At 41.7% G+C, this 13125-nt stretch overlaps 1 protein-coding gene across 3 annotated transcripts in view; it reads right to left on the reverse strand.

Moving 5' to 3' along the window:
- Window positions 1-5237: 5237 nt before the first annotated feature.
- The window catches only part of cds1 (CDP-diacylglycerol synthase (phosphatidate cytidylyltransferase) 1), a 42459-nt gene continuing 34571 nt past the window's right edge, over window positions 5238-13125 (reverse strand). For 2 of the 3 annotated variants that reach the window (XM_061905043.1, XM_061905035.1), the window contains 3 exons: window positions 11502-11621; window positions 8043-8146; window positions 5238-7978 (listed from right to left, as the gene is read on the reverse strand). In XM_061905043.1, the coding sequence (XP_061761027.1) occupies window positions 7867-7978; window positions 8043-8146; window positions 11502-11621 (336 nt within the window). In that variant the 3' untranslated portion in view covers window positions 5238-7866. The remainder of the gene's footprint in view (window positions 7979-8042; window positions 8147-11501; window positions 11622-13125) is intronic. The other variant, XM_061905039.1, reaches the window with a different exon arrangement.

Consider the following 13125-nt stretch of genomic DNA (forward strand, 5'->3'; position numbering starts at 1 on the left):
TGTAAGAATGTTTATTTTCTGCTACAATAACAACAATCAGTTGCGTAGGAATGTTTATTTTTTGCTACAATAACAACTACCAGTTGTGTAAGAATGTTTATTTTCTGTTACAAAAACAACAACCAGTTGTGTAAAAATGTTTACAAATAACAACAAACTTCATCACTGCTGCCTGATTTTGTGGCAACATTTTCAAAAATTTGGGGCGCAATTTGCTACATTTTAAATTTTTTTTATTTGTTTTAAAATATGTCCTGTCCAGCTGCTCAGGCAAACGATATCATTAATAAAATAATATTATTTTACATTTTACATCCGCCTGTGAGATGAGGTGTGATAAATGTTTGAAGTATTTTTGTAACACCAACCTAAAAAACGGGATTTCTGTTAGCAGATCTAATTTTAATGCAACTTAAAACAAACACTTCTTTTTGGGAAGAACTTATTATTTTTAAAATGCCAGCATTTGATAAAGATGCCAATAAAACATTTTGTTTGTTGTGTTGAAATCCTCAGCAAGTGATTAAAAAACATTTCAAATCATTACATGGATTTTTGCCTAAATAATGGCATTAAATACGATGTCCTATGGTAGGGGTCGGCAACCCGCGGCTCCTTGCCCACTCTGATGTGGCTCAGCTCCATAATCGCCGACCCCCCCGATTGATCCGGGGGGTATATAATATAGCCTAGAATAGTCATGGATGCATGGGATTCTGGGTAATTTCTGGGAAATCCCTTATCTTTCTATTGTGTTGCTAGTGTTTTAGTGAGATTAAATAGTACCTGATAGTCGGAGGGGTGTGTCCACGGGTGTCTTGACGCCAGCTGCATGGACGGCACAAGCTCAGCTGATCTCCGGTAAGAGGCGACTTTTTACCACAATTTTCTCACCGAAACCTGCCGGTTGACAAGGGGTCGGGAACCATGTTCGCTTGACCGCTCTGATCCATAGAAAATCTTCACCTCCAGGAATTTTAAACAAGGAAACACCATGTGTTTGTGTGGCTAAAGGCCAAAGCTTCCCAGCTCCATCTTTCTACTTTGACTTCTCCATTATTAATTGAACAAATTGCAAAAGATTCAGCAACACAGATGTCCAGAATACTGTTTAAATGTGCGATGAAAAGAGACGACTTTTAGCCGCAAATGGTGCTGCGCGAATATGTCCCCTGCAACCCGGGACGTCACGCGCACACGTCATCATTCCGCAACGTTTTCAACAAGAAACTAGGCGGGAAATTTAAAATGGCAATTTAGCAAACTAAACCGGCCGTATTGGCATGTGTTGCAATGTTAATATTTCATCATTGATGTATAAACTATCAGACTGCGTGGTCGGTAGTAGTGGGTTTCAGTAGGCCATTAAAGTTGTTTATATCACAACCTTCAGTGTAACCTGTATGGCTGTTGACTACAGGACTGTCTCAGAAAATTAGAATATTGTGATAAAGTCCTTTATTTTCTGTGATGCAACTAAAAAAATGAACATGTCATACATTCTAGATTCATTACGGGGCGGCGTGGCGGAGTGGGAGAGTGGCCGTGCGCAACCCGAGGGTCCCTGGTTCAATTCCCACCTAGTACCAACCTCGTCACGTCCGTTGTGTCCTGAGCAAGACACTTCACCCTTGCTCCTGATGGGTGCTGGTTGGCGCCTTGCATGGCAGCTCCCTCCATCAGTGTGTGAATGTGTGTGTGAATGGGTAAATGTGGAAGTAGTGTCAAAGCGCTTTGAGTACCTTGAAGGTAGAAAAGCGCTATACAAGTACAACCCATTTATATTAAACATCAACTGAAATATTGCAAGCCTTTCATTATTTTAATATTGCTGATTATGGCATACAGCTAAAGAAAACTCAAAAATCCTATCTCAAAAAATTTGAATATTTCCTCAGACCAAGTAAAAAAAAAAAAGATTTATAACAGCAAAACAAAATCAAACATTTGAAAATGTCAGTTAATGCACTCAGTACTTGGTTGGGAATCCTTTTGCATGGATTACTGCATCAATACGGCGTGGCATGGAAGCAATCGGCCTGTGGCATTGCTGAGGTGTTATGGATGCCCAAGATGCTCGCAATAGCGGCCTTTAGCTCATTTGCATTATTGGGTCTGGTGTCTTTCAGCTTCTTCTTCACAATACCCCACAAATTCTCTATGGGGTCTAGGTCAGGAGAGTTGGCAGGCCAATGGAGGACAGTAATGCCATGGTCAGTACACCAGTTATTGCTGGTTTTAGCGCTGTGGACAGGTGCCAGATCATGCTGGAAAATGAAATCATCATCTCCATAGAGCTTTTCAACAGATACAACTTCAATAGCCGTATTCCCATGGTCAAGCCACTCCTCAACTCTAGATAACGGAAGTTCCCTCAGTCACCAATGGTTTGGGGAGCCATGTCAGCTGCTGGTTTTGGTCCACTGTTTCATCAAGTCCAGAGTCAATGCAACTGTGTACATGCTTCCATCTGTTGTAAAGCTCTATGGAGATGATGATTTAATTTTCCAGCATGATCTGGCACCTGCTCACAGTGCCAAAACCACCAGTAACTGGTGTACTGACCATGGCAATACTGTCCTCGATTGGCCTGCCAACTCTCCTGACCTAAACCCCATAGAGAATGTGTGGGGTATTGTGAAGAAGAAGCTGAAAGACACCAGACCGAATAATGCAAATGAGCTGAAGGCCGCTATTGATGCATCCTGGGCATCCATAACACCTCAGCAATGCCACAGGCCGATTGCCTCCATGCCACGCTGCGTTGATGCAGAAATCCGTGCAAAAGGATTCCTAACCAAGTACTGAGTGCATGAATTGACATTTTCAAATGTTTGATTTTGTTTTGCTGTTATAAATCTTTTTTTTTACTTGGTCTGAGGAAATATTCAAATTTTTTGAGATAGGATTTTTGAGTTTTTTTAAGCTGTATGCCATAATCAGCAATATTAAAATAATAAAAGGCTTGCAATATTTCAGTTGATGTGTAATGAATCCAGAATGTATGGCATTTTCATGTTTTTAGTTGCATTATGGAAAATAAAGGACTTTATCACAATATTTTAATTTTCTGAGACAGTCCTGTATATGTCTTGCATGTATCAACGGAAGCCACTTACAACATCTTACTGGGCTGGCAAGCTGTTTGTACATGTTGTAGAAGGCGTCAAAGGCAATGGCTTCATAGCACACCCTTATTATTGTTGTCTAGGTGACCATCAGCAGATATTGGCGAGAATGGTTGCGGCTCCCATTATCTTCTTTATTTTGTGAAACGGGTCAAAATGGCTCTTTGAGTGATAAAGGTTGCGGACCCCAGTCCTAAGGCAACAAAAATGTTCTTTGTTTTTGAAGTGCTTGATGTAATGATAAGTGTAACCAGCAGATGGCAGTCACACATGTTGAGGGCGAAAAATTGGAGTAGAAAAAGTGTTTTAAAAATAATACATTTGTGTGAGCCGAGTTCATTAATGATGAATGAAAAGGAAAGGAGTTTTTTTAAGTCTCGTGACTAAAAGGCTTTTGACGATTGAAAATGTTCTCCATGCCGTTAAATATGGCGTGACGTCACACAGCGTTTGTGCGGCGTCATTAGTCGCGTTATTACGGTAGAGCGCAGTTTGTGCTGTGTCACCAGTAGTTATTACGGTAGAGCGCAGAGTTTGTGCTGCGTCACCAGTAGACTGTAGTCAGCTGTAGGCGTGTCTTAATGAAATTAAACAATGGATGTCCGCTAACTTTTTGCAACTCAACGCCAAAAAAAAATGGAAATGCTGATTATCGGTCCTGCTAGACACCGACCTCTATTTAATAATACAACTATAACATTTGACAACCAAATAATTAAACAAGGCGACTCGGTAAAGAATCTAGGTATTATCTTCCACCCAACTCTTTCATTTGAGTCACACATTAAAAGCGTTACTAAAACGGCCTTCTTTCATCTCCGTAATATCGCTAAAATTCACTCCATTTTGTCCACTAAAGACGCTGAGATCATTATCCATGCGTTTGTTACGTCTCGTCTCGATTACTGTAACGTATTATTTTGGGGTCTCCCCATGTCTAGCATTAAAACATTACAGTTGGTACAAAATGCGGCTGCTAGACTTTTGACAAGAACAAGAACGTTTGATCATATTACGCCTATACTGGCTCACCTGCACTGGCTTCCTGTGCACTTAAGATGTGACTTTAAGGTTTTACTACTTACGTATAAAATACTACACGGTCTAGCTCCTTCCTATCTTGCCGATTGTATTGTACCATATGTCCCGGCAAGAAATCGGCATTCAAAAGACTCCGGCTTATTAGTGATTCCTAAAGCCCAAAAATAGTCTGCGGGCTATAGAGCGTTTTCTGTTTGGGCTCCAGTACTCTGGAATGCCCTCCCGGTAACAGTTCGAGAAGCTACCTCAGTTGAAGCATTTAAGTCTCACCTTAAAACTCATTTGTATACTCTAGCCTTTAAATAGATCTCCTTTTTAGACCAGTTGATCTGCCGCTTCTTTTATTTTTCTCCTATCCATCTACTAAACACTTATACTTGTAACCTGACACACTTGTACTTGTAACACGACACACTTGTACTTGTAACACACTCCAATGTATATTTCTCCACGTCATTTCCACAAAGTTGTTACTTGGTTGTTTTCCAAAGCTGTGAAAGTGAGCAATTAATGATGACATTGATCATGTATCAATGCAGATCAATCACCTTTACCTGACAGGTGTTTCGTCAGCTTAATGGTACCAGAGTGAGGAGACTCATTTCATTTCAAAATGAAAGCCGATTTATCATTTCAAATCAAACACATGAAGTCCACTGAGGGAAAAGGTTAGTTTCAAAGTTTCTGACAGTGAGATGGTGTCTCTTTTTAAAGACCAGTCAATGGATTGATTGTGATTATTGGCAATCTATCCAAGTGATTGATGAAAAGATGAGTGCACGAAAGTGTAACTCATCCATGGCGCTGCTTCACTTTGTGAGAATGAAAATGTATTTGAATCTATTGTAAAAATCATCTCTTACAAAACAAAACAAAAACAAGGAGGGACAAAAGAAAGTGTATTTTCATTTTGATACTTTTTGGCTCACTTTTATCTGCCATAAAAATGGCATCCACATGCGTCATGGTCAATTAGCCACAGGTAGATGTCAGGGGTGTGGGGAACACTCCTGCAACTTTTAGGCGTCTTTCAAAGAAACAAAAGCATTTTTCGAAATAAAGATTGACTTCACAGGAAAAAAAACATTTTATTCACCTGTGCCCCGCCCACATTCATCATCAATACAACAATCAATAAAACCTAACAGTGCACTGCTTGTGATATGAAAGTGGTGCTGGCGCCCTTTCACAATAAAAACCCCTTCCGCCGGTCCCAGTAAATAAAAGCAGCAGGTGCAAAACTTTCAAGTCCAAACCCGTTTTTTTAGTCCAACAGGGCGTGTCAGGAAGTCAGCGCTTTGGTAAACATTTGGATCACTTCCTCCTGGTCACACCAAGCCCCGCCCACATTCAGAGAAACCTTGCATAAAAAACAAACTGCACTTTTTTTTCTAAACATTTTCACAGGTGTTTGCATAGAGTGTATACACACAAACAAACCTTAAATATATACTCTTCCACACATTCTAAAGATGATGGTGGCATTGGAAGACCACACAGTGCAACTAGCATCGTTAGCCTCATTAGCATAGTGCAGCTAGCATCGTTAGCTTCATTAGCATTGTTAGCTTCATTAGCATAGTGAGTCTTCATCTTGGAAGAGTTCAGTAGTACAATTACGGAAGTATTATTGCTGCATAACTATTGGAAAAAGTGGATCTCAATCTGTGTGTTTGTGTTGGGTGTGTGTATGCAGATTCATGTGTCTGTGTAATCATTTGTGTGTCTGTATCTCAATCTGTGTGTGTGTGTTTTGTGTGTAATCAGATTCATGTGTCCGTGTAATCATTTGTGTGTTTGTATGTCAATCTGTGTGTGTGTGTGTAATCAGATTCATGTGTCTGTGTAGTCATTTGTGTGTCTGTATCTCAATGTGTGTGTGTAAAAAAATAAAATCTGTCTGCATGTAGTTCAATCTGTATGTGTGTGAGAGTGTGTATTCAGATTAGTGTGAAGCAGAAATGCTGATCTTTACATGTAAGATGTGTGCGTCTGTGCAGTGATTAGAAGGTGTACACAAGACTTGTGTGTCTACAACCTCACATTTTTATTTCCCTGTACTCCCCACTAGTGGTAGCTCATGTTGTTCGATGTGGAACATACAACAATGATGACTTGGCACCATGCATGTTGTTCCATGTGGAACATATGACAATGATGAGTAACTTATTTGTCCCATGTGTCAAGAAGTGAGGTGTGCCCACAGAACAAGATGAGCTAGCACTAATGGGGAGTGCAGGGAAATAAAATGTTTTTTTTATTTATAATCACTGCACAGACACACACATCTTACGTGTGAGACTTTCTGCTACACATTCATCTGAATACACATTTTAATTTTTTTTATTTTTACAAAGATCGAAATACTGTCACACCAATTATAACACGCACAGGCTGATCTGACTACACACACACACACACACACACACACATTAAAATACACACAAATTAGAACACAGACACAGATCTGAGTACATACACACACATTGAGATACACTCACACAAATTAGAATACGCACACACAGATTTGATTACACACACACACATTGCGATACACACAAACACACATTAGAACACACACACGATCTGATTACACACACACAAATTGAGATACGCACACACAAATTAGAACAGACACACAAGAATCTGATCACAGACGCACAGATTGAGATAGACAAATAGCTTTGCTCCAATATTACTTCCATATGGAATGCTGACAAACTAGCGTTACAGCAGACACACAGCAGGGGGCGCCTTAGCCACAAAGCCAAATAGGCTCATGTGTTCAGCTAGCAGTGAATGCCACCGAAAAAAAACAAGCTGATGCTAACTTCCTTAGCATGAGAAAAAAACACTTGCTATGCAGAGTGCTATTACTAGTCAATGCTAACTTCCTTAGCATGAGAAGAAACACTCGCTATGCAGAGTGCTATATTATTAGTCAATGCTAACTTCCTTAGCATGAGAAGAAACACTCGCTATGCAGAGTGCTATATTACTAGTCAATGCTAACTTCCTTAGCATGAGAAAAAACACTCGCTATGCAGAGTGCTATATTATTAGTCAATGCTAACTTCCTTAGCATGAGAAGAAACACTCGCTATGCAGAGTGCTATATTACTAGTCAATGCTAACTTCCTTAGCAGGAGAAGAAACACTCGCTATGCAGAGTGCTATATTACTAGTCAAGGTGGCTGTAAAGTGAAAGATCTACACTTCAATCTGACCATGTACGTCCTGCGCCGCTAGTTGCTAGCATTCTTAGTTGGGTTTTGACCCTGTGCACAACACGCTCATTTATTGCATCATCTACCTTTGTTTACCAGTGCCTGTACATAACATCTGTAGTTCCCAACACCTTCTAACTAAATGTGTCCATGCCATATCTCTTATCTATATATCATATGTACAATATTAGCACATGTGCTACCATTGGATGAAGGTGCTAAAAGCTAGTTAGCATACATGCTACATGTAGCAAGTAGAAGAGTGTCTTCTTCACTTTGTGCCGGTGAACGCTTCACGAGTCCCTTTTGTTCGTCACGGTCAGTGCAGTGCAACATTTGTCCACAGGGGGGCGGCAAGCCCTCCCGGCAAAAACTGTTTGTATTTTTGGTGTGGTGGTTTTGGTTTGAAGATGGATGACAGTGTGTGTGTGTGTGTGTGTGTGTGTGTGTGTGTGTGTGTGCATACACTCTCACAGCAGACCGTGCTCCCTCAGGTGTGAGGTCAGGGTGTGGAAGATGCTCAGCTGCTGTTCGGGGGGCAGCATCATCAGCTGCTGCATGACTTTGCTGGGGTTGGGACCTCTGCCAGGAAAGGAAAAGGTCAGCAAAAGGGGGCAGGGCTTGTGTCACCATCCAGCGTGCTGACCTGATAAAGCTGGCGATGTAGACGTGCGTGAAGGTGGCCATCAGGTACTGGCAGTCAAAGCGGTCCATGATGCCTCCGTGACCCGGGATGGTGCTGGCAAAATCCTGCAAGACACCGCTGATGACCTTCCACACTACCACACCCATAGTACACCTGCTCTGCCAGAGCATAAGAGCATGCAGCAGGTGTGATGACCTTCCACACTGCCACACCCATAGTACACCTGCTCTGCCAGAGCATAAGAGCATGCAGCAGGTGTGATGACTTTCCACACTACCACACCCATAGTACACGTGCTTTGCCAGAGAATAAGAGCATGCAGCTGGTGTGATTACCTTCCACACTACCACACCCATAGTACACCTGCTCTGCCAGAGCATAAGAACATGCAGCAGGTGTGATAGGCACTCATGCCTACTTCTTGCTCCAGCACAGAACATTCCCACACAGTACACAAAAAGTCAAACAGTAAGTCATGCATTTACAAAATATAAAACATGTCATCATGTAAGAAGAAAGAGCTGACATGGGATAGTTAGCTAATATTATATCCATTTTCTACCGCTTGTCGTGTTCGGGGTCGCGGGGGTTACTCGGGCCCATCTCAGCTGCACATGGGCGGAGGGCGGGGTACACCCTGGACAAGTCGCTACCTCATCACAGGGCCAACAAAGATAGACAACATTCACACACTAGGGACCATTTAGTGTTGCCAATCAACCTATCCCCAGGTGCATGTCTTTGGAGGTGGGAGGGGCCTATCCCCAGGTGCATTTTTTGGGAGGTGGGAGGGGCCTATCCACAGGTGCATGTCTTTGCAGGGGGAGGGGCCTATCCACAGGTGCATGTCTTTGGAGATGGGAGGAAGCCGGAGTAGAACCCACCTAGTCACGGGGAGAACATGCAAACTCCACACAGAAAGATCCCGAGCCTGGTATTGAACTCACGATACACAGGACCTTCATATTGTGAGGCACATGCACTAACCCCTGCTCCACCATGCTGCCCCTAATATTATATATGTATATATACTGTATATATATATATATATATATATATATATATATATATATACACTGTATATATATATATATATATATATATATATATATATATATATATATATATATAGACAGGTATCGACAGGCCAAGCGGTGTGCGGAGGCAAAAACTGGGACATGGGAGGAGTTAGGGGAAGCCATGGAAAACGACTTCCAGACGGCTTCCAAGCGATTCTGGACCACCATCCGCCGCCTCAGGAAGGGGAAGCAGTGCACTGTCAACACCGTGTATGGTGCAGGTGGTGTTCTGCTGACTTTGACTGCGTATGTTGTGGATCGGTGGAAGGAATACTTTGAAGACCTCCTCAATCCCACCAAGACGTCTTCCTACGAGCAAGCAGTGCCTGGGGAATCTGTGGTGGGCTCTCCTATTTCTGGGGCTGAGGTTGAGGTAGTTAAAAAGCTCCTCGGTGGCAAGGCTCCAGGGGTGGATGAGATCCGCCCGGAGTTCCTTAAGGCTCTGGATGCTGTGGGGCTGTCTCTGTTGACAAGACTCTACAACATCGCATGGACATCGGGGGCGGTACCTCTGGATTGGCAAACCGGGGTGGTGGTTCCTCTCTTTAAGAAGGGGGACCGGAGGGTGTGTTCCAACTATCGTGGAATCACACTCCTCAGCCATCCCGGTAAGGTTTATTCAGGTGTACTGGAGAGGAGGTTATGCTGGATAGTCGAACCTCAGATTCAGGAGGAACAGTGTGGCTTTTGTCCTGGTCGTGGAACTGTGGACCAGCTCTATACTCTCGACAGGGTCCTTGAGGGTGCATGGGAGTTTGCCCAACTAGTCTACATGTGCTTTGTGGACTTGGAGAAGGCATTTGACCGTGCACCCCAGGAAGTTCTGTGGGGAGTGCTCAGAGATTATGGGGTATTGGACTGTCTGATTGTGGCGGTCCGCTCCCTGTACGATCAGTGTCAGAGCTTGGTCTGCATTGCCGGCAGTAAGTCGAACCTGTTTCCAGTGAGGGTTAGACTCCGCTAAGGCTGCTTTTTGTCATCGATTCTGTTTATAACTTTTATGGACAGAATTTCTAGGCGTAGTCAAGGCGTTAAGGGGTTCCGGTTTGGTGGCTGCAGGATTAGGTCTCTTCTTTTTGCAGATGATGTGGTCCTGATAGCTTCATCGGGCCAGGATCTTCAGCTCTCACTGGATCGGTTCGCAGCTGAGTGTGAAGCGACTGGGATGGGAATCAGCACCTCCAAGTCCGAGTCCATGTTTCTCGCCCAAAAAAGGGTGGAGTACCATTTCCGGGTTGGGGAGGAGACCCTGGCCCAAGTGGAGGAGTTCAAGTACATGGGAGTCTTGTTCAAGAGTGAGGGAAGAGTGGATGGGGATATGGACAGGCGCATCGGTTCGGCGTCTTCGGTAATTCGGACGCTGTATCGATCCGTTGTGGTGAAGAAGGAGCTGAGCCGGAAGGCAAAGCTCTCAATTTATCGGTCGATCTACGTTTCCATCCTCACCTATGGTCATGATCTTTGGGTTATGACTGAAAGGACAAGATCACGGGTACAAGCGGCCCAAATGAGTTTCCTCCGCCAGGTGGCGGGTCTTTCCCTTAGAGATAGAGTGAGAAGCTCTGTCATCTGGGAGGAGCTCAAAGTAAAGCCGCTGCTCCTCCACATGGAGAGGAGCCAGGTGAGGTGGTTTGGACATCTGGTCAGGATGCCACCCGAACGCCTCCTTAGGGAGGTGTTTCGGGCACATCCGACTGGTAGGAGGCCACGGGGAAGACCCAGGACACGTTGGGAAGACTATGTTTCCCGGCTGGCCTGGGAACGTCTCGGGATCCCACGGGAGGAGCTGGACCAAGTGGCTGGGGAGAGGAAAGTCTGGGCTTCTCTGCTTAGGCTGCTGCCCCTGCGACCCCACCTTGGATAAGCGGAAGAAAATGGATGTATATACATACAGTATATATATACACATACAGTGTATATATATATATATATATTTATATATAATAATTATCTAATATGATGGTTAGAAAAAGAAATATATTAAATATCTAATATGATAATTACATATTCATTAATATATTTTGTATTAATATAAAAAACATAATACATATTTAATGTGATAATTACATAATTATTATATTTATAATATAAATAAACTAAAACATATTTATAGTGATGAATAGAAAATTATTAATATATTGGTATTGAATATAATTATAATTATTATTATTTCGAGTGATAATTAGATCATTAGTCCAAACCAGACTAAAAAGACAAAATATTTTCTGTGAATATATAAATGTACACTTACATATATTATCATATCATATACATGACAGAAATTAGTACTTAGTACATGCTGTACTGGAAAATGTAGTGTAGAGGGTATTATTAGGTGCAGTGTACAAGTATTAATATTTGAGAGAAGTTGCTGACTTACTTTGATCTTGAAGGCTCTCTTGAAGCCGCTGGCAAAGAATCCACCAAAAGGTCCGATGAGCGAGGCGAAGGAGGAGAGGAAGATGCTGTGGATCTGGAATGGAAACATGCTCACGCTCTTCTGAGGACACAAGTACACACACAGTTAGTGGTACTACTCCTTTACAAGTACACACTTATTCACATGTTTACTTCTTCACAAGTACACACTATGTAACTTCTTCACATGTTTAATTCTTCACAAGTACACATTACGTTGCTTCTTCACAAGTACACACTATGTTACTTCTTCACAAGTACACACTACGTTACGTCTTCACAAGTACACGCTACGTTACTTCTTCACATTTTTAAATATTCACAAGTACACACTATGTTACTTCTTCACATGTACTACTACTTTACTTCTTCATAAGTACCACTACAACTATATATATGTTACTTGATCACACATGCAACTCATGTTAGTTGACAAGTACTACTCATGTTAGTTGATGACAAGTACTACTCATGTTACTTGATGGCAAGTAGTACTCATGTTACTTGATGAAAAGTAGTACTCATGTTAGTTGATGACAAGTACTATTCATGTTACTTGATTAAAAGTACTACTCATGTTAGGTAATGACAAGTACTACTCATGTTGGTTGATGACAAGTACTACTCATGTTAGTTGATGACAAGTACTACTCATGTTAGTTGATGACAAGTACTACTCATGTTAGTTGATGACAAGTACTACTCATGTTGGTTGATGACAAGTACTACTCATGTTGGTTGATGACAAGTACTACTCGTGTTACTTGATCACAAGTACTACTTGTGTTACTTGATCACAAGTAGTACTCATGTTACTTGATCACAAGTAGTACTCATGTTACTTGATCACAAGTACTACTCATGTTACTTTAACACAAGTACTACTAATGTTCCTTTAACACAAGTACTACTCATGTTAGTTGACAAGTATAACTGATTAGTTGATGACAAGTACTACTCATGTTAGTTGATCACAAGTACTACTCATGTTACTTTAACACAAGTACTACTAATGATACTTGATTACAAGTACTACTTATGTTAGTTGACAAGTACAACTGATTAGTTGATTACAAGTACTACTCATGATAGTTGATAAGTACTACTCATGTTAGTTGATCACGAGTACTACTCATGTTACTTGATGACAAGTACTACTAATGGTACTAGATCACAAGTACTACTGTACTCCTGTTACTTTAACACAAGTACTACTCCTATTACTTTAACACAAGTACTATTCATGTTACTTTAACACATGTACTACTCATGTTACTTTAACACAAGTACTACTCATATTAGTTGATGAGAAGTACACTGATGTGAAGGAGCATTATACACTTGTCGGAGTGTTGTCCAAGATGGCGGGCAGTGTGTACTACTCATGTTAGTTGATGACAATTTAGTACTATGATGTGAAGTAGTAGTACACAGAGTAGATGTATTACTAAACCATGGCAAGATGGAAGGCAGTGTGAACTACTGATGTTAGTACTACTATGATAAGAAGTAGATTTAGTACTAACCCATGGCAAGATGGCAGGCAGGGTGTACTACTGATGTTAGTTGATGACAACTTATTACTA

This window comes from Nerophis ophidion, linkage group LG01 (genome assembly GCF_033978795.1).
Source record: "Nerophis ophidion isolate RoL-2023_Sa linkage group LG01, RoL_Noph_v1.0, whole genome shotgun sequence".
In the NCBI taxonomy this organism is placed as follows: Eukaryota; Metazoa; Chordata; class Actinopteri; order Syngnathiformes; family Syngnathidae; genus Nerophis; species Nerophis ophidion.